The sequence below is a fragment of the Oncorhynchus mykiss genome, chromosome 1 (assembly GCF_013265735.2).
Source record: "Oncorhynchus mykiss isolate Arlee chromosome 1, USDA_OmykA_1.1, whole genome shotgun sequence".
NCBI lineage: Eukaryota > Metazoa > Chordata > Actinopteri > Salmoniformes > Salmonidae > Oncorhynchus > Oncorhynchus mykiss.
The window spans coordinates 9,700,391-9,726,913 of NC_048565.1; the positions used below are offsets into that span (position 1 = coordinate 9,700,391).

Below are 26,523 nucleotides of genomic sequence, written 5' to 3' on the forward strand. Positions count from 1 at the left end.
ATTTACTTTCTCATATAAAATATTTATTTGATGACTTTATTATTTCATTCCAAGTCATCAACTCATCTCTATAGAGCTGCTGCTTATTCTGTCTGACAAAATTACTATTTTAGTAGTTCTTCTAAGTAAATAAGACCTACTTTTATGACCGCTGAACACCAACTGTCAATCACTTAGATCATGTATTTCCAGGTAGAGGATCCTCGCAACGCAACTGCTTTTTATCTCTCTCATGCATTCTCTCGTCTCTCCGTCTCAGTCAATGAGGTTTCCGTATCTGCTCCACACAGAGTGGACAAGCAAATGGGCGTGCAATGGATTATGGGAATTAATTGCCGTATTTTCTGTGCTAAACTATGTAGAATATTGGCCTGTTGGAAACTACAACTCCCTACTACATTGCATAGTTCGTGCTTGATCTGATTTATCTCTACAGAAACTGAGCATCGAGCTCACAGAAGAAGAAAAAAATTAACTATATGGAATTCAAATAATTGAGCCGACGCCGGTCAATTAATTGTTTAAAAACCGAAAAATAACAAAAATGTTGGTTAAATGCTCAGCTCTAGATTCTAATGACATCATCAGTGTGCATCGTGTGATTTTTAACCAATTATGAGTAGGCATTGCCTGCTAATTGGTTGATGATGTCATAGAAAACACTTATCTTCCTCTTTCTTTTTTACTACAAAACATAGAAATGCCCGTTTTTCACATATGCTGATGTTGGGGTGGTGCTGGAGATGATGAATATGAAGTTGAAACATTTAGAAATTTCCCTTTAACATTTCTTCAAACTGCCTTGTATTTATGATTGTCCTTGAAGTTATTAGAAGTTACAGTATTTGAAGTTTATAGCAATTTGGATTTTTGTAGAGGATAGATATTGCCAGGATAGATAGATATCTACAGGCCAGTTTCAATACAAATGACTTATACAAAATACATTTTATTGGGCTTTAGAAATTAAGCAGTTAGGCTGACATCACACTAAGGTTTTTTCTCAGAGAAACAGCAGCGTTTTCCTCATTGTTTTCAATGGTGCAGATGTATTTGACACACTGAATGTGCATCACAGCCTTACATATTATTTGTTTGACTTTGATGATTTCTGCGTTTTTTTCCCCAAGGACTCTAACCTCTCTGTCTGATGTGCAGAAGAAAACAACCAACTCTGAGACGCTACAAGTCCTCTTAGGTGTCTCAGAGGACACCCTTGTCACCTGTGTGCAGGACAGCCTGCAAGGTTCTCTATCCAAACTTGCATGCATGTCCAATTCTCCATCTGGAAGTGCAGGCTCTATGATGCTAACCCCTGCTGTAATGGCAGAGTTGGCTAAAGATGTCAAGTCGGCCTTATCAGTGGTCGTTAAGAGTGCCTCCGCTAGCCAAACCTCTGTAGTGACACCGGTAAGGGGAGACTCACAGACCAAGGTGACTGAGAGCATGGTGAGAGAGCTGGCTGCTAAACTTGAAAAAGTTGACCAAGAGAGCAAAAGTCTAACAGGGCAAGTCATGACCATGATCTCTGACACAATGGTGGCTTTTGTTGACGAGAACGAACAGAATTTGCTGGAAGATCTGAAGGACAAGATCACGTTTTTGGCATCGCATGTTGGCTTCATTGAGGATCTTGATGCCCTGATAAGGAAATACGAGACCAGCTACAATATTGGTGAATCTGGTTCCTCCTGCACGCTCACATCTAAGAGCATCCAAAAACTCTCCAGCCGGGAGTTTCAAACATCAGCAATACAAGCAGTGAGTGGAGTTCTTGACAAAAAAGTCAGTAGTTTGAGCTTTCCTAGTTCAGTCATTCAGTCTGAGTTAACAGGTGCTGTATCAGGTCAAACATTGTCTGGCATTGTAAAGACAGAGTCAATTCACCCAGTGGGCTCAACAGCGTCAGTAGTTGTTAAGACTTTCGTGTCAGATATGAAGTCCTTGGTTGAATCTGAAGAGAGTCCCCAACAGAAGAGTGCCTGGTCTGCTGCTGTTCACATTTACCACAGCATCCAAAACAACTTGAAAGATTATTTCGGCAAGCTTCAGCGATGTGCCTTAAAGAGCATTGTCACATCTGATGACAACATCACAAATGCTGAGTTTAAGGAGACAGTTCCACTTCCTTGCTTAAACATGAAATATTGGCCCAGTAAGAGTGAGCCTCAGTTGCCAGAGTCCACTGGTGCAGTTACTTTACAAAGAGGCCTAAGTGAGAGCTCAAAACTTATTTGGGCAAAAACTGAGTCAGAAGAAAGCAAGCTCCTTCTGACAACTTGCATCAAAGAAGTCATCTCAGAGCTTCTGGTCTTGTACAAGACTGAAATATCAAAGGAGGACGCCCTGTACACTGTTGGAGAAAAAGGATCAGGCTTCTCTATTGAGAGAGAGAAATTTGTAGAGGGTGTTCTGGCTCAGCTTGGGGATATTGCCCATTCCAGGGCCTCATCACCAATAGTATGTGAGTTCCCCTGTCAAATTGAGGACAGCAGAAGTAAGGCCACAGCTTCTTTGACCAGTCTGTTAGATTGTATTAGAAAACTCTCAAGTGATGAATTTAAGAGAAATGCCACTCAAGCAGTGAGTGAGTTCCTAGTTAAAAAGTCCGCCAGTAGCTTAACTAGTGCACAGCCTGCTTATTCTGTAGCATCCAGGTCTTGTTCCATTCAAAACCAGTACACATGGTCAAAGGATATTTGTGCGGATTCTGCTGCCTTTGGCATCATTGAAACATTTGTGGAAGACCTGCAGAGCTTGGCGCAACCTGCAGAAGTAGAGGAGAGAGAACCTGACCTCCAGGAAAATGCACAAAAGCTACAGAGCAGGATCTGGTCTGCTACCACTAGTTTATATAACAATATTCAGAAGACATTAAAGGACTTCATCATTCATCAGCGGAGGTCAGACATGCTGAGCAGAATGTCTAGTCATATACCCACAGAGGACTCTGGACATCTTGGGACTAAGGAGCACATTTGTTTGGCAAGCCAGGACTTGAGGCAAGCTAGTAAGAGTGTGCCTCACTTGCACAGTTTGAACCTTGAAGTGGCTCTACACAGGGGTGGCAGCGAGAGTTCAAAACTTCTCTGGACTGAAACAGACGAGGCTCTACTGACCAATAGTACCAAAGAGGTCATTTCAACAATCTTGACCTCATGCGAGGATCAGGCATCAAATGCACCTTGCTTCTCCACAGTAGGAAAGAAAATATCTGATATGTCCCTTGAGGTCAACATGTTGGTAGGTGGTGTTCTGTCTCAGCTGAAGGACATCTCCTTGTCAAGGTCCCCAACACCATGTGAAGACATGTTTGAACGTCTCCAAGGTTCTCCTGAGCGAACCTCTCCAGTAAGTCTAGATTGCAGCACGGCTGCCTCCAAAGGCATTGCATCTTCCCACAGTCTTTCAACAAAGAGCCTCCAAAAACGTTCTAGTCATGAGTTCCAAACCAAAGCTGAGAAAGGAGTGAGTGAGGTCCTCTCTAGATCATTTAACATTGTGGAGGAAGGTACAACAGATAAGTACCTCCAGTCTGTATCTACATCCACCACATCTACTGATATTATACAAACCATGGTGAAAGACCAGCAGGAGCTCACCCAGACCACCCAATCATCTGACATGGTATCTGGAACCTCCCTGCTCACCACTGGACAGGTTTCTGAGAAAAGAATCTGGTCTGTTGCTCGTAACATCTACAACAGTCTGCAAAGTAAGATTACGGAGTTTCTCAGAAAAGATCTTCAAAGATCAGACACAACACTTGGTTCAATCCAAATCTTTACGTATCAAAGCAGTCCTGCATCACAAAGAGCAAGTCTCGGCCATCTTGAGGTCAACCAGAGCAGTGTTACACCTGGTGTAAACGATGCCTGTGTGGACATTCTGCACAAATTACTACCTAAAACCACTGAGCTCTCAGGATCCATGCTGGAGGATATTGACACGATCCGTTGTAGGAGTGCTGACAGCCAAAATACAAGAAATACCTCTTCTTCACGCTCCTCCATCTCTCTAACACCTACTTCAAAATTAAGGCAGTCGAAATGGCACTTTGCTTTACCCGGGACTCCCATCCCCACTGAGTTTCCTGCTCAGATTGACTTTCCCATTGTTAGAAACACAATCATTGAGGACTTCTTTCACACAGAGGACTTACTTCCTGTAACCTTTGTGGACAAAGTCAGGCAAGCTGCTGGGGTGGTAGTGGACATTATGGTGGAAAGTGTTGAGAACACACAGGAAGATGGACAGGGTGCTTCTCATCCTGACGACCTCCGATCTGCTGTTAGGAAATTGAGAAAAATCATTTCCACTTGGACCATCCACATTTTCAGCCATGAATTGGTGGATAAAGTGATAGCCATTCAGGACAGCCACAGCACTCCACAGGTCTTAACATTGGAAGCAGCCAAAAGTGCTTCAGACTCCATTCTTTCAAGGCTGAAATGGGGAAAGGAACAATGTGCCATATCCAAGGAGCTCTCCTCTCAGCTTCTCCAGATATTTGCTGAAGAGACAGTGAAGGGCTTCCTGAGACAGTGGTCAGATGAGTATGAAAACATAAACTTTGATGTTTCAGTCCAGAACGATCCAAAGACTTCTACTTGCATGGTCATTCTTCAAATGATCACCAAAGCCACTGCTAAATGTTATTTTGAGTCCGCTACCAGCGTGGCCACCAGTGACATTGTAGAAGGCGTGTTTGATTTGGAAAGGGATACCATCAGCAGTACTGGAGAGCAGGTCCTCACCTTCAATACAAAGGTATAGTACACATACATCTTTCATGAATAACACTGCTGTTGACCTTTTATATGATTCTTTGTGTCATGGCATTGCACTGCTTCTTTGCAGTTGATATGCTGTACTTTAAGATATCGAAAACATTTCAGTTTGTTTTAATGTGCCTTTTCCCACCAACCAGGGTTCCAATAATGTTAGTAAGAACCTCTGTCCTCAAGAGTCTCTGGAGTACCAGCCTCAGAACATTTCCCCTACTGTGTACTTTACAGGTAAGCCCTGCTGCTGTTTAGGCTGCTGCTCAGTCAAGACTGAGACATTATCCCTTTACCATTCCACTAATTCATTTGGAAAGACGTTGTACTCCTCTGAGTTGTTACCTATGACATACTGTACTGTGGGCTGGGTGGTAGCCTAGTGGGTTAAGAGGTTGGGCCAGTAACCGATAGGTTGCTGGTTCAGAATCCCTGAGTTCACGAGGCAAAATCTGTCAATGTGCTCTTGAGCAAGGCACTTAATCCTAATTGCTCCTTGTAAGTCTCTCTGGATAAGAGTGTCTGATACATGAGTAAAAATGTAAATTGATGGCATGCTGGATGGTCTTTCGTTGCAGAGACGATGACAACATCTCATGGCTCCTTTTCTCCAGAGGGAATTTATGATATCGCATCGTCCTTCCCACTTGAAGAGAAGAGTCGCAAACCCTCCCTTTTCACCAGATTGTCTAGATCCATCACAAAAGGCTTTCTCAGCCCATTCAAATCTTCAAGGAAAACCAAATTATTTAAATAAATTCCTCATTATAACAACGAGAGCATTCATTTGTTCAGATGAGAATCTAATTGTATTGGTCACATACGCCGAAAACAACTGTGAGATGCTTTATTACGAGCCCATTCCCAACAATGCAGAGTTAAAAATTAAGAAAATATTTTCTAAATAGTAACACAATAACAATAACAAGGCTATATACAAGGAGTACCAGTACCGAGTCAATGTGCATGGGTGCGAGGTAGTTGAGGTAATACAGTATGTACATGTAGGTAAGGGTAAAAGTGACTAGGCAATCAGGATAGATAATAAACACAGTAGCAGCAGCTAGTGTGAAAGTCGGTCAGTGTCACAGTGAATGTGTGGGTAGAGTGTAGTGAATGTGCATCGAGCCAATTCAAGAGAGTCAGTGGAAAACAATTAGAAAAATACATCAATAACAAAGGGGGTCAATGCAAATAGTGCAGGTGGCCATTTAATTAACGTTCAGCAGTCTAATGACTTGGGGGTAGAAGCTGTTCAGCAGTCTGACTTGGAGGTAGAAGCTGTTCAGCAGTCTAATGACTTGGGGGTAGAAGCTGTTCAGCAGTCTTATGGCTTTGGGGTAGAAGCTGTTCAGCAGTCTAATGGCTTGGGGGTAGAAGCTGTTCAGCAGTCTGGTGGCTTGGGGGTAGAAACTGTTCAGCAGTCTAATGGCTTGGGGGTAGAACCTGTTCAGCAGTCTGGTGGCTTGGGGGTAGAAGCTGTTCAGCAGTCTAATGGCTTTGGGATAGAAGCTGTTCAGCAGTCTGATGGCTTGAGGGTAGAAGCTGTTCTTCAGTCTAATGACTTGGAGGTAGAAGCTGTTCAGCAGTCTGACTTGGGGGTAGAAGCTGTTCAGCAGTCTAATGGCTTTGGGGTAGAAGCTGTTCAGCAGTCTAATGACTTGGGGGTAGAAGCTGTTCAGCAGTCTAATGACTTGGAGGTAGAAGCTGTTCAGCAGTCTAATGACTTGGGGGTAGAAGCTGTTCAGCAGTCTAATGGCTTGGGGGTAGAAGCTGTTCAGCAGTCTAATGGCTTTGGGGTAGAAGCTGTTAAGCAGTCTAATGACTTGGGGGGTAGAAGCTGTTCAGCAGTCTAATGACTTGGGGGTAGAAGCTGTTCAGCAGTCTAATGACTTGGAGGTAGAAGCTGTTCAGCAGTCTAATGACTTGGAGGTAGAAGCTGTTCAGCAGTCTAATGACTTGGGGGTAGAAGCTGTTAAGGAGCCTTTTGTCCCAGAATTGGTGCTCTCGTATCGCTTGCCGTGTGGTAGCAGAGTGAACAGTCTATGACTTGGGTGGTTGGAGCCTTTTGCCAATCATTTACATATCACTTACTTTATTTTTATTTGATTTGATGTCATATTGTAAACGTATGTATCTGTTTTGCTGAAAATATGATTTTGAAAACAATGAATGTCTACAAGTGCTTCATAAAACAGTTATATTTATTTTTGTATTTTCAAAAGACAGCAAATAGCCAATCAAGTATCAACATAAGTGAAATGAAAGACAGATTTAATTTTCAGTGAATAATTGTCTTGTCCAGTGAGCAACTCAATGACATCGATTCAATGACATCATTAGATCACCTCCAAGAAGCATCTTCAACGTTCACCTGACAACCCATTGGATAAGACACATACACTAACCAAGTGTTTCTTACCTGTCAAGAAGGTTGAGATCAGAAGCTTCTTCAATACCCCAGAAATGGAAAGGCTTTGAGACAAAGACAATCAACTGTCCAGATAATGCACATACACTAACCCGGATGTTCTACTTGCCCCACTGAGTTACAGCAAAGTTATCATTTATGCATGGGTCCACGATCCACTCATAGCTCTCACAGCTATCTGACAGTTCTCAGAATACTAAGGAAGAAGTGTGTGATATTGGATTTGGTATCCTTCCCACTCCCAAGTGATTGGGAGTCCCATAGGGTGCCGCATAATTGGCCCAGCGTCGTCCGGGTTTGGCCATCATTGTAAATAAGAATTTGTTCTTAACTGACTTGTCTAGTGAAATAAAGGTTAAATAAAAAATAAACTATTTAAGCTGTCTGCTATGTTGCTGTGTAAATCCACACACTGCAGGGGAATGATGACACATGCTGTGCTAACACATCGTCACAGTAGTTGTCAGTTTTGTAACGTAAATAAAGAGTTTGTCAAATACTCTATGTGAAATACAGTATGTATTATTTTCCCATAATGCCATTATTTCATGTCTTGTGGTATTTTTAGCATTTTTTCCCCCCTTATGTATCAGGTGTATTATTTTGACACTGCACAGACTCATTTAAATGAGCAATAATGATCCACATCTTAATAAAAGAGTTTTAAGGCAGCAGTGTTCATACTGTATTTTACATTGATTTCAACCACTATAGGTCTTCATCAGCAAGTGAGGATTTCTATGGATAAAAACTAGTGTTAAGTGTGGGGGGGGGGCTCAATTAGACCCATGTCAAACACTTACAATCACGTACAGTACAACCACATTCAGTACAATCACATAGTCACATTCAGTACAACCACATAGTCACATACAGCACAACCACAGTCACATTCAGTCAACTGAATGATTCTAGAATAATAATAATTCCATTCACATTTGGCTACTACAAATAGCCAGTGAAATATGATACGTTTTTTGTTCCTTGAGAGGAATGACTGAGAATCCACTGCCTGCCGTTGTAAACTTTCTGCACACAAATCAAACACAGTACTGACTATATCTATAAGCCTCATCCAAAGGAACGAAATTCTAAGTTGTCCGCATTGTTTCAGGCATCATCCGTTCCAAAGTCTCATCTTGTTCACTGTAAAAAATAAAAATAAAAACTCAAATAAGAGTTCCTTTTTGGACAATTCCAGGTTGTCCCTCCTTGTTTCAGTATGTTTAATCTGCCTAATGACCAGGATCCTGGTGTCTACCCAATGTGCTGAGCACTCCTCCTGGACAGAGTCCGCGCTACATTCAGCTGCTGCAACCATGGTCTCTGTGTGAAGGCACTGTTAGAGAGTCAATCAACCAGAACAAGGTTAGGAGACCAAATCTGTGTCCTAGCATTGTGAAATACTGTATATGTAATGGCCTCAATACATTAATGAAGTGCCCTTACATTCTATCCTCTCCCCATACTGAAACAACTTGTTAGGGTGAACCAATAAGACTGACACTATATACCTTCTAAGCATGATAGTTGGCTCATGATTTGTTTCAGGACTTGTTAGGGTAAACCTATAACAGCTTCTAACCCAAAGTCATAAGACTGCTGAACAATTAATCAAATGGCCACCGGACAAGTTCAAATGTTTTATTATTTGTTACTTTAGTTTATTGGGTAAATATTCTCTTCAACTCTTCTTGAACTGCACTGTTTGTTAAGGGCCTGTAAGTAAAGTATTTCACGGAAAGATCTACACTTGTTGTATTCAGCGCATGTGACAAATAAAGTTTGAGTTGATTTGATTATGTACCTTCTAAGCATGATGGTTGGCTCATGATTTGTTTGTACTGAAATCTATTCAGGGAGGATAAGGGTATATATCATAGGCAGTGATGTAGTGGTAAAACCATTGACTGGTAAATGCTGATTGCCGTTCAGGATTAAAGAAGTAACGCTCCCTCTACTTTCAATGCATCTTCCACAAAAGGTGGGTAAATGCTTGAACAAAATAAAATAAAAAGTGTGTAAACAGCTTTTACATGTGTTCTCCCCCCCCCACCACTGATTATAGGAGGCTTCTTCTGACAGTATTCACACCTTTCATAAGAAACCTCCAGAGAAATATTCATATTCACCGTAGCTGTCATTTAAACTTGGACTAACCTGGCCAAGGCCAAACAGTATATGGCGTTTTCTCTGGGTGTGCGGTCGCAGTGGAGAGAAAAGGCCTCCAGTGAGGTGGTGAGTATCTGGGCGGAGTTTGGCGAGGCAAACACAGGTCTGAGATTGGTGTCTCTGGAAATGGGCGGGAGCGGGACTCTGCTCCTCCATTGGTTGCTGTTCTGATCCCCACTCTCATCCTCCTCACATCCCTTCCCTCCACATCCCCTCTTCTTCTCTCTTTCATCACTCGTGGCCACAGGGTGTTGCTTCGGTAGTTGAAGAGGTTTATCCTGGGATGCCAGGGCGCGGAGCTGGCAGGTTACATGAGATGGGCAGTTGATGGGGGTCAAACTTTGAGAGGCTGTGGACATCACCCTGATACCCGCCTTGGCCTCACTCCTCCTGGGCTTGGAAGACATCTTGGGGAGGGTGAAGCCGTCCACCAGGACCGTGTCGCCCACCCTGGTCCTGAACGGAGCCCTGTTGAGGCCCATGCAGTGCCTGGATGCTGCCCTCCTCTGCCCCAGCCTCACCCAGCCCTTTATCTGGAGGTATGTCCGCATGGGCAGGGCCATACCTGGGAGGACCACCACAGAGCACAGCTTGGTGGCCAGGTGACTCACACACTCCCTGTGGCCGTACTGAAGGGCGATCCTCAGGGGGTCACGACCCTGGGGATCCTGACAGGCAAGGGTCAGAACGCTGCTGGCGATACAGAGTTTGAGGATGGTGAGCTGGCCGAGCTCGATGGAGGCGACAGCGGGACACTTGGCGACGTCGGGGTGGGCCGTCTGGTGGCACCACTCACGGTAAGGGTGAACCCCCACCGGCTCAATGACACGCACCCCCCTCTCCAGCAGCCAGCCGGCCAGGTCCAGGTGGCCCAGAGAAGCAGCGATGTAGAGTGCCACCCGGAGCTGGAACCTGGAATAATACAGAATCAATGTATTTATAACACGTTTCAAGTTTTTTTTGTCAAGTTCACAAGATACAGTCGGTTATAAAACAGTACAGTAAAATGCTTACTTGCAAGCTCTTTCCCACAATGCAGTATTAAATATCAGGGTAAGAGAAAAAACATATGAAGGAAAAAAACACGAGAATATAAGCTATATACAGGGTCAGTACTATCATTATAAGCTATATACAGGGTCAGTACTATCATTGTAAGCTAAATACAGGGTCAGTACCATTATTGTAAGCTATATACAGGGTCAGTACTATCATTGTAAGCTATATACAGGGTCAGTACTATCATTGTAAGCTATATACAGGGTCAGTACTATCATTGTAAGCTATATAAAGGTTCAGTACCATCACTGTTGATAGTAAGTCTATCATACAGTTCAGTGTGTAGATGTGTATTCTGACCTCCTCACAGGTCTCTCCCTAGACAGGTGTCGTTGGACGGTCAGTCTGTGTCCCAGGAAGCAGCCTCTGAGGGACTCCGCCCACCCATCCCAGGTGTCCAACCGTAGAGTAGCCCCTGGGAGACAGAGACACATGCAGGTTGTCCTCCTGGTTTCCATGAACCAAGAATGTGTTCCATACAGTCCATTTGTCTCTATGTTACATCCATAAGGTGTTGAGCCAGAGGACCATTGATCTACTGCACAAGGAAGGCCATACCCAGGTCAATGGCGTAGTCGTGCAGCCAGTTGCAGTCGTAGAGTTGCAGGCTGGTGGGAGAGCTCAGTCTGAAGGAGCTGACGGGAAGCCCACACTGCTGGGACACCAGGGTCATGAGCCTGGCCACAGACGTACTCAGGAGAAACACAGTGCCCAAGACTGAGAGGGTCTCCCCCGTCACGGCACTGAACACACGCACCACCGGCTCCCGCTGAAGTATAAGACCATGGACATTCAGTAAATTCACTTGTTTTACATAAATACCTATGTTGTGTTTATACACCGAGTAAACAAAACATTATGAACACCGGTTCTTTCCATGACAAAGACTGACCAGGTGAATCCAGGTGAAAGCTATGATCCCTTAATGATGTCACTTGTTAAATCCACTTCAGTGTAGATGAAGGGGAGCGGACAGGTTAAAGAAGGATTTTTAAGCCTTGAGACAATTGAGACATGGATTGTGTATGTGTGCCATTCAGAGGGTGAATGGGCAAGACAAAATATTTAAGTGCCTTTGAACGGGGTAGTAGGTGCCAGGTGCACCGGTTTGTGTCAAGAACTGCAATGCTGCTGGGGTTTTTCACACTCAACAGTTTCCTGTGTGGTCCACCACCCAAAGAACATCCAGCCAACTTGGCACAACTGTTGGAAGCATTGGAGTCAACATGGGCCAGCATCCCTGTGGAACGCTTTCAAACACCTTGTAGAGTCCATGCCCCAACGAATTGAGGCTGTTCTGATGGCAAAAGGCGGGGTGCAACTCAATATTAGGAAGGTGTTTCTAATGTTTGGTACACTCAGTATATATAAGTTAGGAGTCATATAATTACAGGGTTAAGATGAACTGGCTCCTTTGCACTGCTCTTAGGTCTGGTTTGTGTTTTTACTGTTAATGGTAAAGGTTAGGATTTGGTGAGAGTATGCTGATCCTAGATCTGTGCCCAAGGGCAATTTCTATCCAGAGACAAATCAAAGGTCCATGCTATTTAAATTTATAATCTACCACCATCTCGTGGCTCAAACTTGTAACAACATTTTCTAATTAATGTGCTGTACTGAGTTTTGTTCTATCACATTGAACACTAATCTGGGTGCAGATTAATTAAATTGAACACTAATCTGGGTGAAAATTAAATTGAACACTAATCTGGGTGAAAATTAAATTGAAGACTAATCTGGGTGAAAATTAAATTGAACACTAATCTGGGTGCAGATTAAATTGAACACTAATCTGGGTGCAGATTAAATTGTTAACAGAAATATTATGAATATGTATTTCAATGAACCCAAAGGGCCTCTTCTTCTCCTACTATACGGCCTGCTGTGCTCTACTGTACTCTGCTGTACTTTGCTGTACTCTGTCTGCTGTACTCTACTGTACTCTGCTGTGCTCTACTGTACTCTGCTGTACTCTGCTGTGCTCTACTGTACTTTGCTGTGCTCTACTGTACTATAAACCACTGGGTATACAGACTCTTCAGATACTGTTAGCGAACACCAGACTGAGGTCGAGGCGATTACATGGGGAAAAGGTTTATGACTGTAAGGGTGTTTGGTACAAAGGCAACACTACATTGGGCCACATTTCAGCTCTATCCCAGGTCAACCATACAATACTATAGATTTCCACTCTAGTCAACCAGCAAGAAGGAGAGACAGACAGAAGGTCTGGCTTTGACTATGTCAATGATGGGATGTGTAAGTAAGGATTAAGGAACACAAATAAACATTATTCTGATGGTTAAATTTGTACTTAGATACATAACCACTCTCCTCTGTTAGCAAATCTTCCACAGAACTTTGTGGGACAGAGTGAGTTCTGTCCCTGTCTGGCTCTGGACATGTACCCAGGGACCTCTGTACAACAACACTTCACACTCACGAAGCAGTGTTCTTACTAACCAATCACTCTACCATAACCATGGTCTCAGTATAAAGCAGTGTCCTTACTAACCAATCACTACTCTACCATAACCATGGTCTTGGTTGAGCAAGGGCAATATTACTTTAAGTCTCAAGCAGGGTGACCTCAACATACTATATATCGCCATACTATATACCACCACACTATACAGTGGGGCAAAAAAGTATTTAGTCAGCCACCAATTGTGCAAGTTCTCCCACTTAAAAAGATGAGAGAGGCCTGTAATTTTCATCATAGGTACACTTCAACTATGACAGACAAAATGAGAGAAAAAAATCCAGAAAAATCACATTGTAGGATTTTTAATGAATTTATTTGCAAATTATGGTGGAAAATAAGTATTTGGTCACCTACAAACAAGCAAGATTTCTGGCTCTCACAGACCTGTAACTTCTTCTTTAAGAGGCTCCTCTGTCCTCCACTCGTTACCTGTATTAATGGCACCTGTTTGAATGAACTAAATCACCTAATCATACTATATATAACCATACTATATAATCATACTATATAACCATACTATATCACCATACTATATATTACCACACTCTATATCACCACACTCTATATCACCATACTATATATCACCATACTATATCACCATACTATATATCACCATAATATATATAATCATACTATATAACCATACTATATCACCATACTATATATTACCACACTCTATATCACCATACTATATATATAACCATACTATATAATCATACAATATAACCATACTATATAATCATACTATATCACCATACTATATATCACCATACTATATATCACCATACTATATATCACCACACTATATATCACCATAATACATATATAATCATACTATATAACACCATACTATATATCACCACACTATATATCACCATGCTATATATCACCATACTATATATAACCATGCTATATATAACCATAATATATATAATCATACTATATAACCATACTATATAATCATACTATTTAACCATACTATATATCACCATACTATATATTACCATACTATATATAACCATACTATATATCACCGTACTATATATCACCATAATACATATATAATCATACTATATAACACCATACTATATATAACCATACTATATATCACCATACTATATATCACTATACTATATATTACCACACTATATATCACCATACTATATCACCATACTATATAATCATACTATTTAACCATACTATATATCACCATACTAAATATCACCATGCTATATTTATAACCATACTTTATCACCATACTATATCACCATACTATATATTACCACACTATAAATCACCATACTATATATCACCATACTATATATAACCATAATATATATAATCATACTATATAACCATACTATATAAGCATACTATATAATCATACTATATCACCATACTATATATTACCACACTATATATCACCACACTATATATCACCATTCTATAGATTACCATACTATATATAACCATGCTATATATAACCATAATATATATAATCATACTATATAACCATACTATATAATCATACAATTTAACCATACTATATAATCATACAATTTAACCATACTATATATCACCATACTATATATTACCACACTATATATCACCATACTATATATAACCATACTATATATCACTATACTATATATCACACTATACTATATATCACCACACTATATCACCATACTATATCACCATACTATATAATCATACTATATATCACCATACTATATATTACCATACTATATATTACCATTCTATATATCACCATACTATATATTACCATACTATATATAACCATGCTATATATAACCATAATATATATAATCATACTATATCACCATACTATATCACCATACTATATAATCATACTATTTAACCATACTATATATCACCATACTATATATCACCATGCTATATAATCATATCACCATACTATATAATCACACTATATCACCATACTATATCACCATACTATATATCACCATGCTATATATATAACCATACTATATAACCATACTATATAACCATACTATATAACCATACTATATCACCATACTATATCACCATACTATATCACCATACTATATATCACCATGCTATATATATAACCATACTATATAATCATACTATATAACCATACTATATAACCATATTATATAACCATACTATATCACCATACTATATCACCATACTATATCACCATACTATATATTACCACACTCTATATCACCATAATATATATAATCATACTATTTAACCATACTATATAACCATACTATTTATCACCACACTATATATCACCTTACTATATATAACCATAATATATATAATCATACTATATATATACTATTATAACCATACTATATAATCATACAATTTAACCATACTACATAATCATACAATATAACCATACTATATAATCATACTATATAACCATACTATATAATCATACTATATAACCATACTATATAATCATACTATATAACCATACTATATAATCATACTATATAATCATACTATATCACCATACTATATATTACCACAATATATATAATCATACTATTTAAACATACTATATATATCACCATACTATATAACCATACTATATCACCATACTATATATTACCACACTCTATATCATTATTATATATCATTATATATATAATCATACTATATAACCATACTATTTAACCATACTATATATCACCACACTATATATATATCACCATACTATATATTACCACACTATATCTGAAACACTTTATGTTAATGATAGTATGAAGCTGTTTCAAGCAATAGCCAGCTCACTTTGATATGCATTTTCAAGCACGGGTAGAAACAGCTAGGTGTTCGGCTGGTACCTTCAGCAGGCAGCAGATGGCACTGCTAGGGGTGATGCCAACGTCTGTCAGGACCCAGCTGTCCCGAAGGATGGCACCAGCATAGCTCAGCTCCAGGAAGTGCCTCACCTGCTTGTCGTCTGACAGTTGCACGTGGAAGTAATCCTGCGAGTGTCCTATACAATCAGAGTGAGAGGGCTCAAAACTGATGGAGCCGTAATGGAGGGTGTCCCACACAATAATTGTAAAAGTGTCCAATTGTGTACAATTAAGAAATAAGGCGGTGTGGTCAATATATGGCCAATATACCACGGCAAAGGGCTGTTCTCCGCAACGCGGAGGTATATTGGCCATATACCACAAACCCATCATGTGACTTTTTTTTTTTTTCAATTTAGTTGTATCCAATTGGTAGTTACAGTCTTGTCCCATTGCTACAACTCCCATATGGACTTGGGAGAGGCGAGAGCCAAGAGCCGTGCATCCTCCGAAACACAACCCAAGCCACACTGCTTCATGCCCGCTTAACCAGCCGTGTCGACCGTGTCAGCGTGCTTGGCCCGCCACAGGAGTCACTAGTGCGTGATGGGACAAGAACACCCCTGCCGGCCAAACCCTCCACTAAACCGGATGATGCTGGGCCAATTGTACGCCGCCCCATGGGTCTCCCAGTCACGGCCGGCTGCGACAGAGCCTGGACTTGAACCAGGATCTCTAGTGGCACAGCTAGTACTACGCAGTGCCTTAGACCACTGCACTACTCAGGAAGCCCGAGGTGCCTTATTGCTATAGGGCAGTTAACCCACTGTTCCTAGGCCTTTATTGAAAATAAGAATTTGTTCTTAACTGACTTGCCTTGTAAAATAAAAATTTGAAGCAGAGCTTAATTTGTAAATTGGGAGGTGCCAGAACAAAGAGTGGGTGCTAGAGGGGGGGTTCTGTGGTACCAGAACTCATGAGAAAAAAGATCACCTTTTATAATAGAGCATTGAACACATATCATCACCTGCATTGCTTGCTGTTTGGGGTTTTAGAATGGGTTTTTGTACAGCACTTTGAGATATCAGCTGATGTACGAAGGGCTATATAAATAAATTTGATTTGATATCATCACATTTGGGTAGAGCCACTTATAAAAGGTGCACGCACACATGGGGAACATTTTTAGTAGCCTAGGGTCCGGGAAAGTGTTGGCCTTTTTAAAACCGCATTTCGTGCAATTCTACATCCTTTTACATGACTGGAGACTTTGGCATTATCTTTTTTTTAATCCGCACAAATGATCGAAATGGCAGGCTACTTTGACACTGACAAACTTAGTATCTGAGATCAATAAAAACGACCTTGTCTTGAATCCATCAATAGCCTATAGGCCTAGGTTTGTGGAGAAACATATAGTAGGCTACAATATGAGGAGGAAATTAGTCCTAAAAATGCTTTCCAGTTTCACTGACTCACCCAATGATGCGCAGCTCACTCGCTGGAGATTGTCGATGCGCTCGTGTCAAAAGCCTATCTCTCCCTCTCTCTGTTTTGTAAAACAATGTTTGGGAGTTGATCAAATATTTTGGTAGTCTACAGCATAGTCTTATCTTTTCAGCAAGAGTCATTGCTTTTCAATCTGTGTTTTCCCTCGATTGTATTTGAATATTGCAAAAGGCCTGTTTTGTCTGCCTGCTGTTTTTTCACTGACAGATTTGCCTCGCGTTCCCGACTGTAGGCTATTCTTTGTTATTGGGCTACAATCCGCAGCTAGGCTATTTAAAAAAGAAGCTATTGGTCCTCTGTAGCTAAATTATAGGGCTTCTCATGACGTATTAGGCTATTCTGAATGATTTCATTTATTTCTGAACAGACATCAGTAATTCCGTAACTTTAGAAAATTCCTCCAGAACCCACGCGAACTGTTTATCACGTAGCAGCCTATGCTGACTAGCATCGCTAGCAACTAGCTAACATGGATAAAGTCTAGTCGTGGGTCCACAAAATCAAACAAATGGTACTGAACTGATGACAAAATCATGTTTAGAAATTGTAGTAGCTATTTATGTTTTTGTTGTTGTTGTTGCTTAATGACATTGCGAATATCATATTTTTTGTCATTTAACTACCGGTATTTATTTAATCCGGTTTCGGCATGAGAAAAGTATTAATCGCAAATTCCAGCACTAACGGATACCGGGAAAAATAAATATGAGAACCGGTCACGAATGCGGAGCCACGCCCTAAAATAACATGTGACCACAAGGCGTTTGTGACGCATTCATGCGTTCCAACTTTGTCATAATTGTCTGTAGGTTCTAAATTGCTTATGAGCTTGGCTTCCCTTCAGAAAGTAGCTGATTCTTGTACTTTACAGCTGTATTTTCCTACAGTTACTAATAATACTAGCAACAAAACAGATTTCATTCCTTAAAATGATATTGCCAGATGGAAGAAAATAATAAGGTAGGCCTAAACTGTAATAAGATATACCTTAAAGACTGCTTGTGTTTAATCCTGAATCCAGTTGCCCCTCTTGTACTGGGATAAAACAATAGGCAAGCCATGAACCTTATGGAGGAGTACATGTGTTTTGTAGACACACCTGGGTTCTAGACTGGCTGAGGTAAACATTTTAGGAAAGCCTGGGTTTTTAATATCGAAGTCATTCTAAGGGGTAGGTTTGACAAAGCAAATGAGTGAGTGAGTCTTTGACATGAAGACAGTGGTTAGATTCTGCCATTGGGACTGCTCTGATGTTTCCATTCTCTCCTGGTTATGACCATAGAGCCTTGTCCCAGTCTCTAGACCTGCCTGTCTGTGTGATGGATGACCACCTGACCTCTGAAGCTGTCAATGAGATGGTAAGTTGACCTTGTCATTTCAGTGATGCTATCATTGGCAATGTTGACGTACCACAACCATCTCTGTTGTGTTGCAGTTGTTTAATTGGCCCAACGTTGCCAATGCTCCTCCCCTCTTTAACAGTTAATAATTATTTCAGTATGATATTTGTTGTTAATTAAGTTTGATTATTTGCAATATAATTACATTTCTACCAGGAGCAGAGCAATTCTACCAGGAGCAGAGCAACCTCAGTGATGGAAACCACAGAAGAGGGAAAGCTCAACAATGTGGAACATCTGACACTTATGGACTTCCTTCAAAACCTAACTGAGAAGTATGTTCTGTTTTCTTTGGTACTATCACACCTTCAAGGAAATAGGATCAAATTAGAAACTGATCAATCGGAAAAAAATGTTCAGTGCTAGAAAAGTTGTCACATTGCAATTTTGCCAAAACAACTGACACAAAGCAAGTATAACTTCACGATCAGGCAAATAATTAAATAAAAACTATTCTGCCACGCATCCTGATATGACAACATTTATAACAATATTGTTTTCAGGCAATGGAGGGGGATTCGTGAGGGCATGTTTGACCCGGTAAGATCATGTTACTGACAATTTAATCAGATTACCATGAAAACTCTGCCTAATGTTTAACCTTGTTCATAAGCTTTTGAAAGACGCACTATGCAACATTTTAAAACACTTCTTCTGTTTCTGGAATACAGCTGACAAAACAACAGCTTGCCGGCTTGTGTCTGAGGATTGTCCAGTTTTTATCGGACAAGCTGATGCAGATCATCATCCCAGGTCTTTACGAACTACTGGGCATCCAAGATGCTGCCTCTTCTCCATTGTCACAGAGATCTCTCACAGCGTCACTCACCAGTCTGTTAGACGATAAGACTAACACCAAGTCCCGCGTGAGATTTACTGAGGCTGGTGTACCTAAGAGGCCAGGCAGTCGAAAGTCTTACAATAGCTTTCGCATCCCGACTCCCTACCCTTCCTCCAACTGTATGGAGCAGGAAGAGGAAGAAGAACAGGAATCACAACTTAAGTTCAAGGAGATTTACCTGACTAAGGGCAGTCTGGGCAGTGGAAGCTACCTGCCCAAGGGGGCCATGAGGTATGTTCTTAAAGGGAAATTTAACAACTTCATATTCATCTCCAGCATCACCATATGTGAAAATTACACATTTCCATGCTTTGTAGTAAAAAAAATATAGAGGGTCGTAACTGTTTCCAATAGTGCTGAGAAATTAGTGCTTTTTGAGGTTGGTTTGGTTTCCATTCAAATATTTAAAAAATAATCACGGTTTTGGATTTCAATACTTTTTTTAGACATTGAATGCACTATGGATTATGTGTGTTGAATGCTGTAACAACACATAATAAAACAATGAATAAAAGTCCCATGATGGTAGTGACTGTCCATTACTGTTTATGACTTATCAACCATCATTTACTTTCTCATATAAAATATTTATTTGATGACTTTATTATTTCATTCCAAGTCATCAACTCATCTCTATGGAGCTGCTGCTTATCCTGTCTGACAAAATCACTATTTTAGTAGTTCTTCTAAGTAAATAAGACCTACTTTTATGACCGCTGAACACCAACTGTCAATCACTTAGATCATGTATTTCCAGGTAGAGAATCCTCGCAACGCAACTGCTTTTTATCTCTCTCATGCATTCTCTCGTCTCTCCGTCTCAGTCAATGAGGTTTCCGTATCTGCTCCACACAGAGTGGACAAGCAAGTGGGCGTGCAATGGATTATGGGAATTAATTGCCATATTTTCTGTGCTAAACTATGTAGAATATTGGCCTGTTGGAAACTACAACTCCCTACTACATTGCATAGTTCGTGCTTGATCTGATTTATCTCTACAGAAACTGAGCATCGAGCTCACAGAAGAAGAAAAAAATTAACTATATGGAATTCAAATAATTGAGCCGACGTCGGTCAATTAATTGTTTAAAAACCGAAAAATAACAAAAATGTTGGTTAAATGCTCAGCTCTAGATTCTAATGACATCATCAGTGTGCATCGTGTGATTTTAACCAATTATGAGTAGGCATTTCCTACTAATTGGTTGATGATGTCATAGAAAACACTTATCTTCCTCTTTCTTTTTTTACTACAAAACATAGAAATTACCGTTTTTCACATATGCTGATGTAGGGGTGGTGCTGGAGATGATGAATATGAAGTTGAAACATTTAGAAATTTCCCTTTAACATTTCTTCAAACTGTCCTTGAAGTTATTAGAAGTTACAGTACTTGAAGTTTATAGCAATTTGGATTTTTGTAGAGGATAGATGTTGCCAGGATAGATAGATATCTACAGGCCAGTTTCAATGCAAATGACTTATACAAAATACATTTTATTGGGCTTTAGAAATTAAGCAGTTAGGCTGACATCACACTAAGGTTTTTTCTCAGAGAAACAGCAGCGTTTTCCTCATTGTTTTCAATGGTGCAGATGTATTTGACACACTGAATGTGCATCACAGCCTTACATATTATTTGTTTGACTTTGATGATTTCTGCGTTTTTTTCCCAAGGACTCTAACCTCTCTGTCTGATGTGCAGAAGAAAACAACCAATTCTGAGACGCTACAAGTCCTCTTAGGTGTCTCAGAGGACACCCTTGTCACCTGTGTGCAGGACAGCCTGCAATGTTCTCTCTCCAAACTTGCATGCATGTCCAATTCTCCATCTGGAAGTGCAGGCTCTATGATGCTAACCCCTGCTGTAATGGCAGAGTTGGCTAAAGATGTCAAGTCGGCCTTATCAGTGGTCGTTAAGAGTGCCTCCGCAAGTCAAACCTCTCTAGTGACACCGGTAAGGGGAGACTCACAGACCAAGGTGACTGACAGCATGGTGAGAGAGCTGGCTTTTAAACTTGAAAAAGTTGACCAAGAGAGCAAGAGTCTAACAGGGCAAGTCATGACCACCATCTCTGACACAATGGTGGCTTTTGTTGACGAGAACGAACAGAATTTGCTGGAAGATCTGAAGGACAAGATCACGTTTTTGGCATCGCATGTTGGCTTCATTGAGGATCTTGATGCCCTGATTAGGAAATACGAGAGCAGCTACAATATTAGTGAATCTGGTTCCTCCTGCACGCTCACATCTAAGAGCATCCAAAAACTCTCTAGCCGGGAGTTTCAAACATCAGCAATACAAGCAGTGAGTGGAGTTCTTGACAAAAAAGTCAGTAGTTTGAGCTTTCCTAGTTCAGTCATTCAGTCTGAGTTAACAGGTGCTGTATCAGGTCAAACATTGTCTGGCATTGTAAAGACAGAGTCAATTCACCCAGTGGGCTCAGCAGCGTCAGTAGTTGTTAAGACTTTCGTGTCAGATATGAAGTCCTTGGCTGAATCTGAAGAGAGTCCCCAACAGAAGAGCGCCTGGTCTGCTGCTGTTCACATTTACCACAGCATCCAAAACAACTTGAAAGATTATTTCGACAAGCTTCAGAGATTTGCCCTAAAGAGCATTGTCACATCTGATGACAACATCACAAATTCTGAGTTTAAGGAGACAGTTCCACTTCCTTGCTTAGACATGAAATATAGGCCCAGTAAGAGTGAGCCTCAGTTGCCAGAGTCCACTGGTGAAGTTACTTTACAAAGAGGCCTAAGTGAGAGCTCAAAACTTCTTTGGGCAAAAACTGAGTCAGAAGAAAGCAAGCTCCTTCTGACAACTTGCACCAAAGAAGTAATCTCAGAGCTTCTGGTCTTGTACAACACTGAGATGTCAAAGGAGGACCCCCTGTACACTGTTGGAGAAAAAGGATCAGGCTTCTCTATTGAGAGAGAGAAATTTGTAGAGGGTGTTCTGGCTCAGCTTGGGGATATTGCCCATTCCAGGGCCTCATCACCAATAGTATGTGAGTTCCCCTGTCAAATTGAGGACAGCAGAAGTAAGGCCACAGCTTCTTTGACCAGTCTGTTAGATTGTATTAGAAAACTCTCAAGTGAGGAATTTAAGAGAAATGCCACTCAAGCAGTGAGTGAGTTCCTAGTTAAAAAGTCCACCAGTAGCTTAACTAGTGCAAAGCCTGCTTATTCTGTAGCATCCAGGTCTTGTTCCATTCAAAACCAGTACACATGGTCAAAGGATATTTGTGCGGATTCTGCTGCCTTTGGCATCATTGAAACATTTGTGGAAGACCTGCAGAGCTCGGCGCAACCTGCAGAAGTAGAGGAGAGAGAACCTGACCTCCAGGAAAATGCACAAAAGCTACAGAGCAGGATCTGGTCTGCTACCACTAGTTTATATAACAATATTCAGAAGACATTAAAGGACTTCATCATTCATCAGCGGAGGTCAGACATGCTGAGCAGAATGTCTAGTCATATACCCACAGAGGACTCTGGACATCTTGGGACTAAGGAGCACATTTGTTTGGCAAGCCAGGACTTGAGGCAAGCTAGTAAGAGTGTGCCTCACTTGCACAGTTTGAACCTTGAAGTGGCTCTACACAGGGGTGTCAGCGAGAGTTCAAAACTTCTCTGGACTGAAACAGACGAGGCTCTACTGACCAATAGTACCAAAGAGGTCATTTCAACAATCTTGACCTCATGCGAGGATCAGGCATCAAATGCACCTTGCTTCTCCACAGTAGGAAAGAAAATATCTGATATGTCCCTTGAGGTCAACATATTGGTAGGTGGTGTTCTGTCTCAGCTGAAGGACATCTCCTTGTCAAGGTCCCCAACACCATGTGAAGACATGTTTGAACGTCTCCAAGGTTCTCCTGAGCGAACCTCTCCAGTAAGTCTAGATTGCAGCACGGCTGCCTCCAAAGGCATTGCATCTTCCCACAGTCTTTCAACAAAGAGCCTCCAAAAACGTTCTAGTCATGAGTTCCAAACCAAAGCTGAGAAAGGAGTGAGTGAGGTAATCTCTAGATCATTTAACATTGCGGAGGAAGGTACAACAGATAAGTACATCCAGTCTGTATCTACATCCACCACATCTACTGATATTATACAAACCATGGTGAAAGACCAGCAGGAGCTCACCCAGACCACCCAATCATCTGACATGGTATCTGGAACCTCCCTGCTCACCACTGGACAGGTTTCTGAGAAAAGAATCTGGTCTGTTGCTCGTAACATCTACTACAGTCTGCAAAGTAAGATTACGGAGTTTCTCAGAAAAGATCTTCAAAGATCAGACACAACACTTGGTTCAATCCAAATATTTACATATCAAAGCAGTCCTGCTTCACAAAGTGCAAGTCTCTGCCATCTTGAGGTCAACCAGAGCAGTGTTACACCTGGTGGAAACGATGCCTGTGTGGACATTCCGCACAAATTACTACCTAAAACCACTGAGCTCTCAGGATCCATGCTGGAGGATATTGGCACGATCCGTTGTAGGAGTGCTGACAGCCAAAATACAAGAAATACCTCTTCTTCACGCTCTTCTATCTCTCTAACACCTACTTCAAAATTAAGGCAGTCGAAATGGCACTTTGCTTTACCCGGGACTCCCATCCCCACTGAGTTTCCTGCTCAGATTGACTTTCCCATTGTTAGAAACACAATCATTGAGGACTTCTTTCACACAGAGGACTTACTTCCTGTAACCTTTGTGGACAAAGTCAGGCAAGCTGCTGGGGTGGTTGTGGACATTATGGTGGAAAGTGTTGAGAACACACAGGAAAATGGACAGGGTGCTTCACATCTTGACGACCTCCGATCTGCTGTTAGGAAATTGAAAAAAATCATTTCCACTTGGACCATCCACATTTTCAGTCATGAATTGGTGGATAAAGTGATAGCCCTTCAGGACAGCCACAGCACTCCACAGGTCTTAACATTGGAAGCAGCCAAAAGTGCTTCAGACTCCATTCTTTCAAGGCTGAAATGGGGAAATGAACAATGTGCCATATCCAAGGAGCTCTCCTCTCAGCTTCTCCAGATATTTGCTGAAGAGACAGTGAAGTGCTTCCTGAGACAGTGGTCAGATGAGTATGAAAACATAAACTTTGATGTTTCAGTCCAGAACGATCCAAAGACTTCTACTTGCATGGTCATTCTTCAAATGATCACCAAAGCCACTGCTAAATGTTATTTTGAGTCCGCTACCAGCGTGGCCACCAGTGACATTGTAGAAGGCGTGTTTGATTTGGAAAGGGATACCATCAGCAGTACTGGAGAGCAGGTCCTCACCTTCAATACAAAGGTATAGTACACATACATCTTTCATGAATAACACTGCTGTTGACCTTTTATATGATTCTTTGTGTCATGGCATTGCACTGCTTCTTTGCAGTTGATATGCTGTACTTTAAGATATCGAAAACATTTCCGTTTGTTTTAATGTGCCTTTTCCCACCAAGCAGGGTTCCAAGAAAGTTAGTAAGAACCTCTGTCCTCAAGAGTCTCTGGAGTACCAGCCTCAGAACATTTCCCCTACTGTGTACTTTACAGGTAAGCCCTGCTGCTGTTTAGGCTGCTGCTCAGTCAAGACTGAGACATTATCCCTTTACCATTCCACTAATTCATTTGGAAAGACATTGTACTCCTCTGAGTTGTTACCTATGACATACTGTACTGTGGGCTGGGTGGTAGCCTAGTGGGTTAAGAGGTTGGGCCAGTAACCGATAGGTTGCTGGTTCAGAATCCCTGAGTTCACGAGGCAAAATCTGTCAATGTGCTCTTGAGCAAGGCACCAAATCCTAATTGCTCCTTGTAGTCTCTCTGGATAAGAGTGTCTGATAAATGAGTAAAAATGTAAATTGATGGCATGCTGGATGGTCTTTCGTTGCAGAAACGATGACAACATCTCATGGCTCCTTTTCTCCAGAGGGAATTTATGATATCGCATCGTCCTTCCCACTTGAAGAGAAGAGTCGCAAACCCTCCCTTTTCACCAGATTGTCTAGATCCATCACGAAAGGCTTTCTCAGCCCATTCAAATCTTCAAGGAAAACCAAATTTATTTAATTAAATTCCTCATGATAAACAACGAGAGCATTCATTTGTTCAGATGAGAATCTAATCGTATTGGTCACATACGCCGAAAACAACTGTGAGATGCTTTATTACGAGCCCATTCCCAACAATGCAGAGTTAAAAAGTAAGAAAATATTTTCTAAATAGTAACACAATAACAATAACAAGGCTATATACAAGGAGTACCAGTACCGAGTCAATGTGCATGGGTGGGAGGTAGTTGAGGTAATACAGTATGTACATGTAGGTAAGGGTAAAAGTGACTAGGCAATCAGGATAGATAATAAACACAGTAGCAGCAGCTAGTGTGAAAGTCGGTCAGTGTCACAGTGAATGTGTGGGTAGAGTGTAGTGAGTGTGCATCGAGCCAATTCAAGAGAGTCAGTGGAAAACAATTAGAAAAATACATCAATAACCAAGGGGGTCAATGCAAATAGTGCAGGTGGCCATTTAATTAACGTTCATCAGTCTGATGGCTTGGGGGTAGAAGCTGTTCAGCAGTCTAATGACTTGGGGGTAGAAGCTGTTCAGCAGTCTAATGGCTTGGGGGTAGAAGCTGTTCAGCAGTCTAATGACTTGGGGGTAGAAGCTGTTCAGCAGTCTAATGACTTGGGGGTAGAAGCTGTTCAGCAGTCTAATGAGTTGGGGGTGGAAGCTGTTCAGCAGTCTAATGACTTGGAGGTAGAAGCTGTTCAGCAGTCTAATGACTTGGGGGTAGAAGCTGTTCAGCAGTCTAATGACTTGGGGGTAGAAGCTGTTCAGCAGTCTAACGAGTTGGGGGTGGAAGCTGTTCAGCAGTCTAATGACTTGGGGGTAGAAGCTGTTCAGCAGTCTAATGCCTTGGGGGTAGAAGCTGTTCAGCAGTCTAATGACTTGGGGGTAGAAGCTGTTCAGCAGTCTAATGACTTGGGGGTGGAAGCTGTTCAGCAG

At 41.2% G+C, this 26,523-nt stretch overlaps 3 protein-coding genes across 9 annotated transcripts in view; 2 read left to right on the forward strand and 1 right to left on the reverse strand.

Moving 5' to 3' along the window:
- LOC118937070 overlaps positions 1 to 5,552 on the forward strand; it is a 28,149-nt gene extending 22,597 nt beyond the window's left edge. For 3 of the 4 annotated variants that reach the window (XM_036934608.1, XM_036934605.1, XM_036934688.1), the window contains 3 exons: positions 1,131 to 4,770; positions 4,931 to 5,018; positions 5,360 to 5,552. In XM_036934608.1, the coding sequence (XP_036790503.1) occupies positions 1,131 to 4,770; positions 4,931 to 5,018; positions 5,360 to 5,538 (3,907 nt within the window). In that variant the 3' untranslated portion in view covers positions 5,539 to 5,552. The other variant, XM_036934628.1, reaches the window with a different exon arrangement.
- Positions 1 to 26,133, forward strand: part of LOC118937357 — a 29,501-nt gene extending 3,368 nt beyond the window's left edge. The window contains exons 1-8 of one of the 3 annotated variants that reach the window (XM_036935597.1): positions 18,090 to 18,222; positions 18,545 to 18,620; positions 18,819 to 18,937; positions 19,166 to 19,202; positions 19,334 to 19,734; positions 21,181 to 24,820; positions 24,981 to 25,068; positions 25,409 to 26,027. In XM_036935597.1, the coding sequence (XP_036791492.1) occupies positions 18,582 to 18,620; positions 18,819 to 18,937; positions 19,166 to 19,202; positions 19,334 to 19,734; positions 21,181 to 24,820; positions 24,981 to 25,068; positions 25,409 to 25,584 (4,500 nt within the window). In that variant the 5' untranslated portion in view covers positions 18,090 to 18,222; positions 18,545 to 18,581 and the 3' untranslated portion in view covers positions 25,585 to 26,027. Of the gene's footprint in view, positions 1 to 18,089; positions 18,223 to 18,482; positions 18,621 to 18,818; positions 18,938 to 19,165; positions 19,203 to 19,333; positions 19,735 to 21,180; positions 24,821 to 24,980; positions 25,069 to 25,408 lie in introns of those variants that run through there. The other 2 variants (XM_036935638.1, XM_036935532.1) reach the window with 2 other exon arrangements.
- Positions 1 to 26,523, reverse strand: part of LOC110530072 (protein ANKUB1-like) — a 99,721-nt gene that overhangs the window by 11,409 nt on the left and 61,789 nt on the right. The window contains exons 1-2 of one of the 2 annotated variants that reach the window (XM_036936703.1): positions 17,233 to 17,658; positions 15,850 to 15,939 (exon numbers count right to left, since the gene is read on the reverse strand). Coding sequence is in view for 1 of the 2 variants with exons in the window: in XM_036936682.1 (XP_036792577.1) it covers positions 15,850 to 15,939 (90 nt within the window). In the remaining variant the exon portion in view is untranslated. Of the gene's footprint in view, positions 1 to 15,849; positions 15,940 to 17,232; positions 17,659 to 26,523 lie in introns of those variants that run through there. The other variant, XM_036936682.1, reaches the window with a different exon arrangement.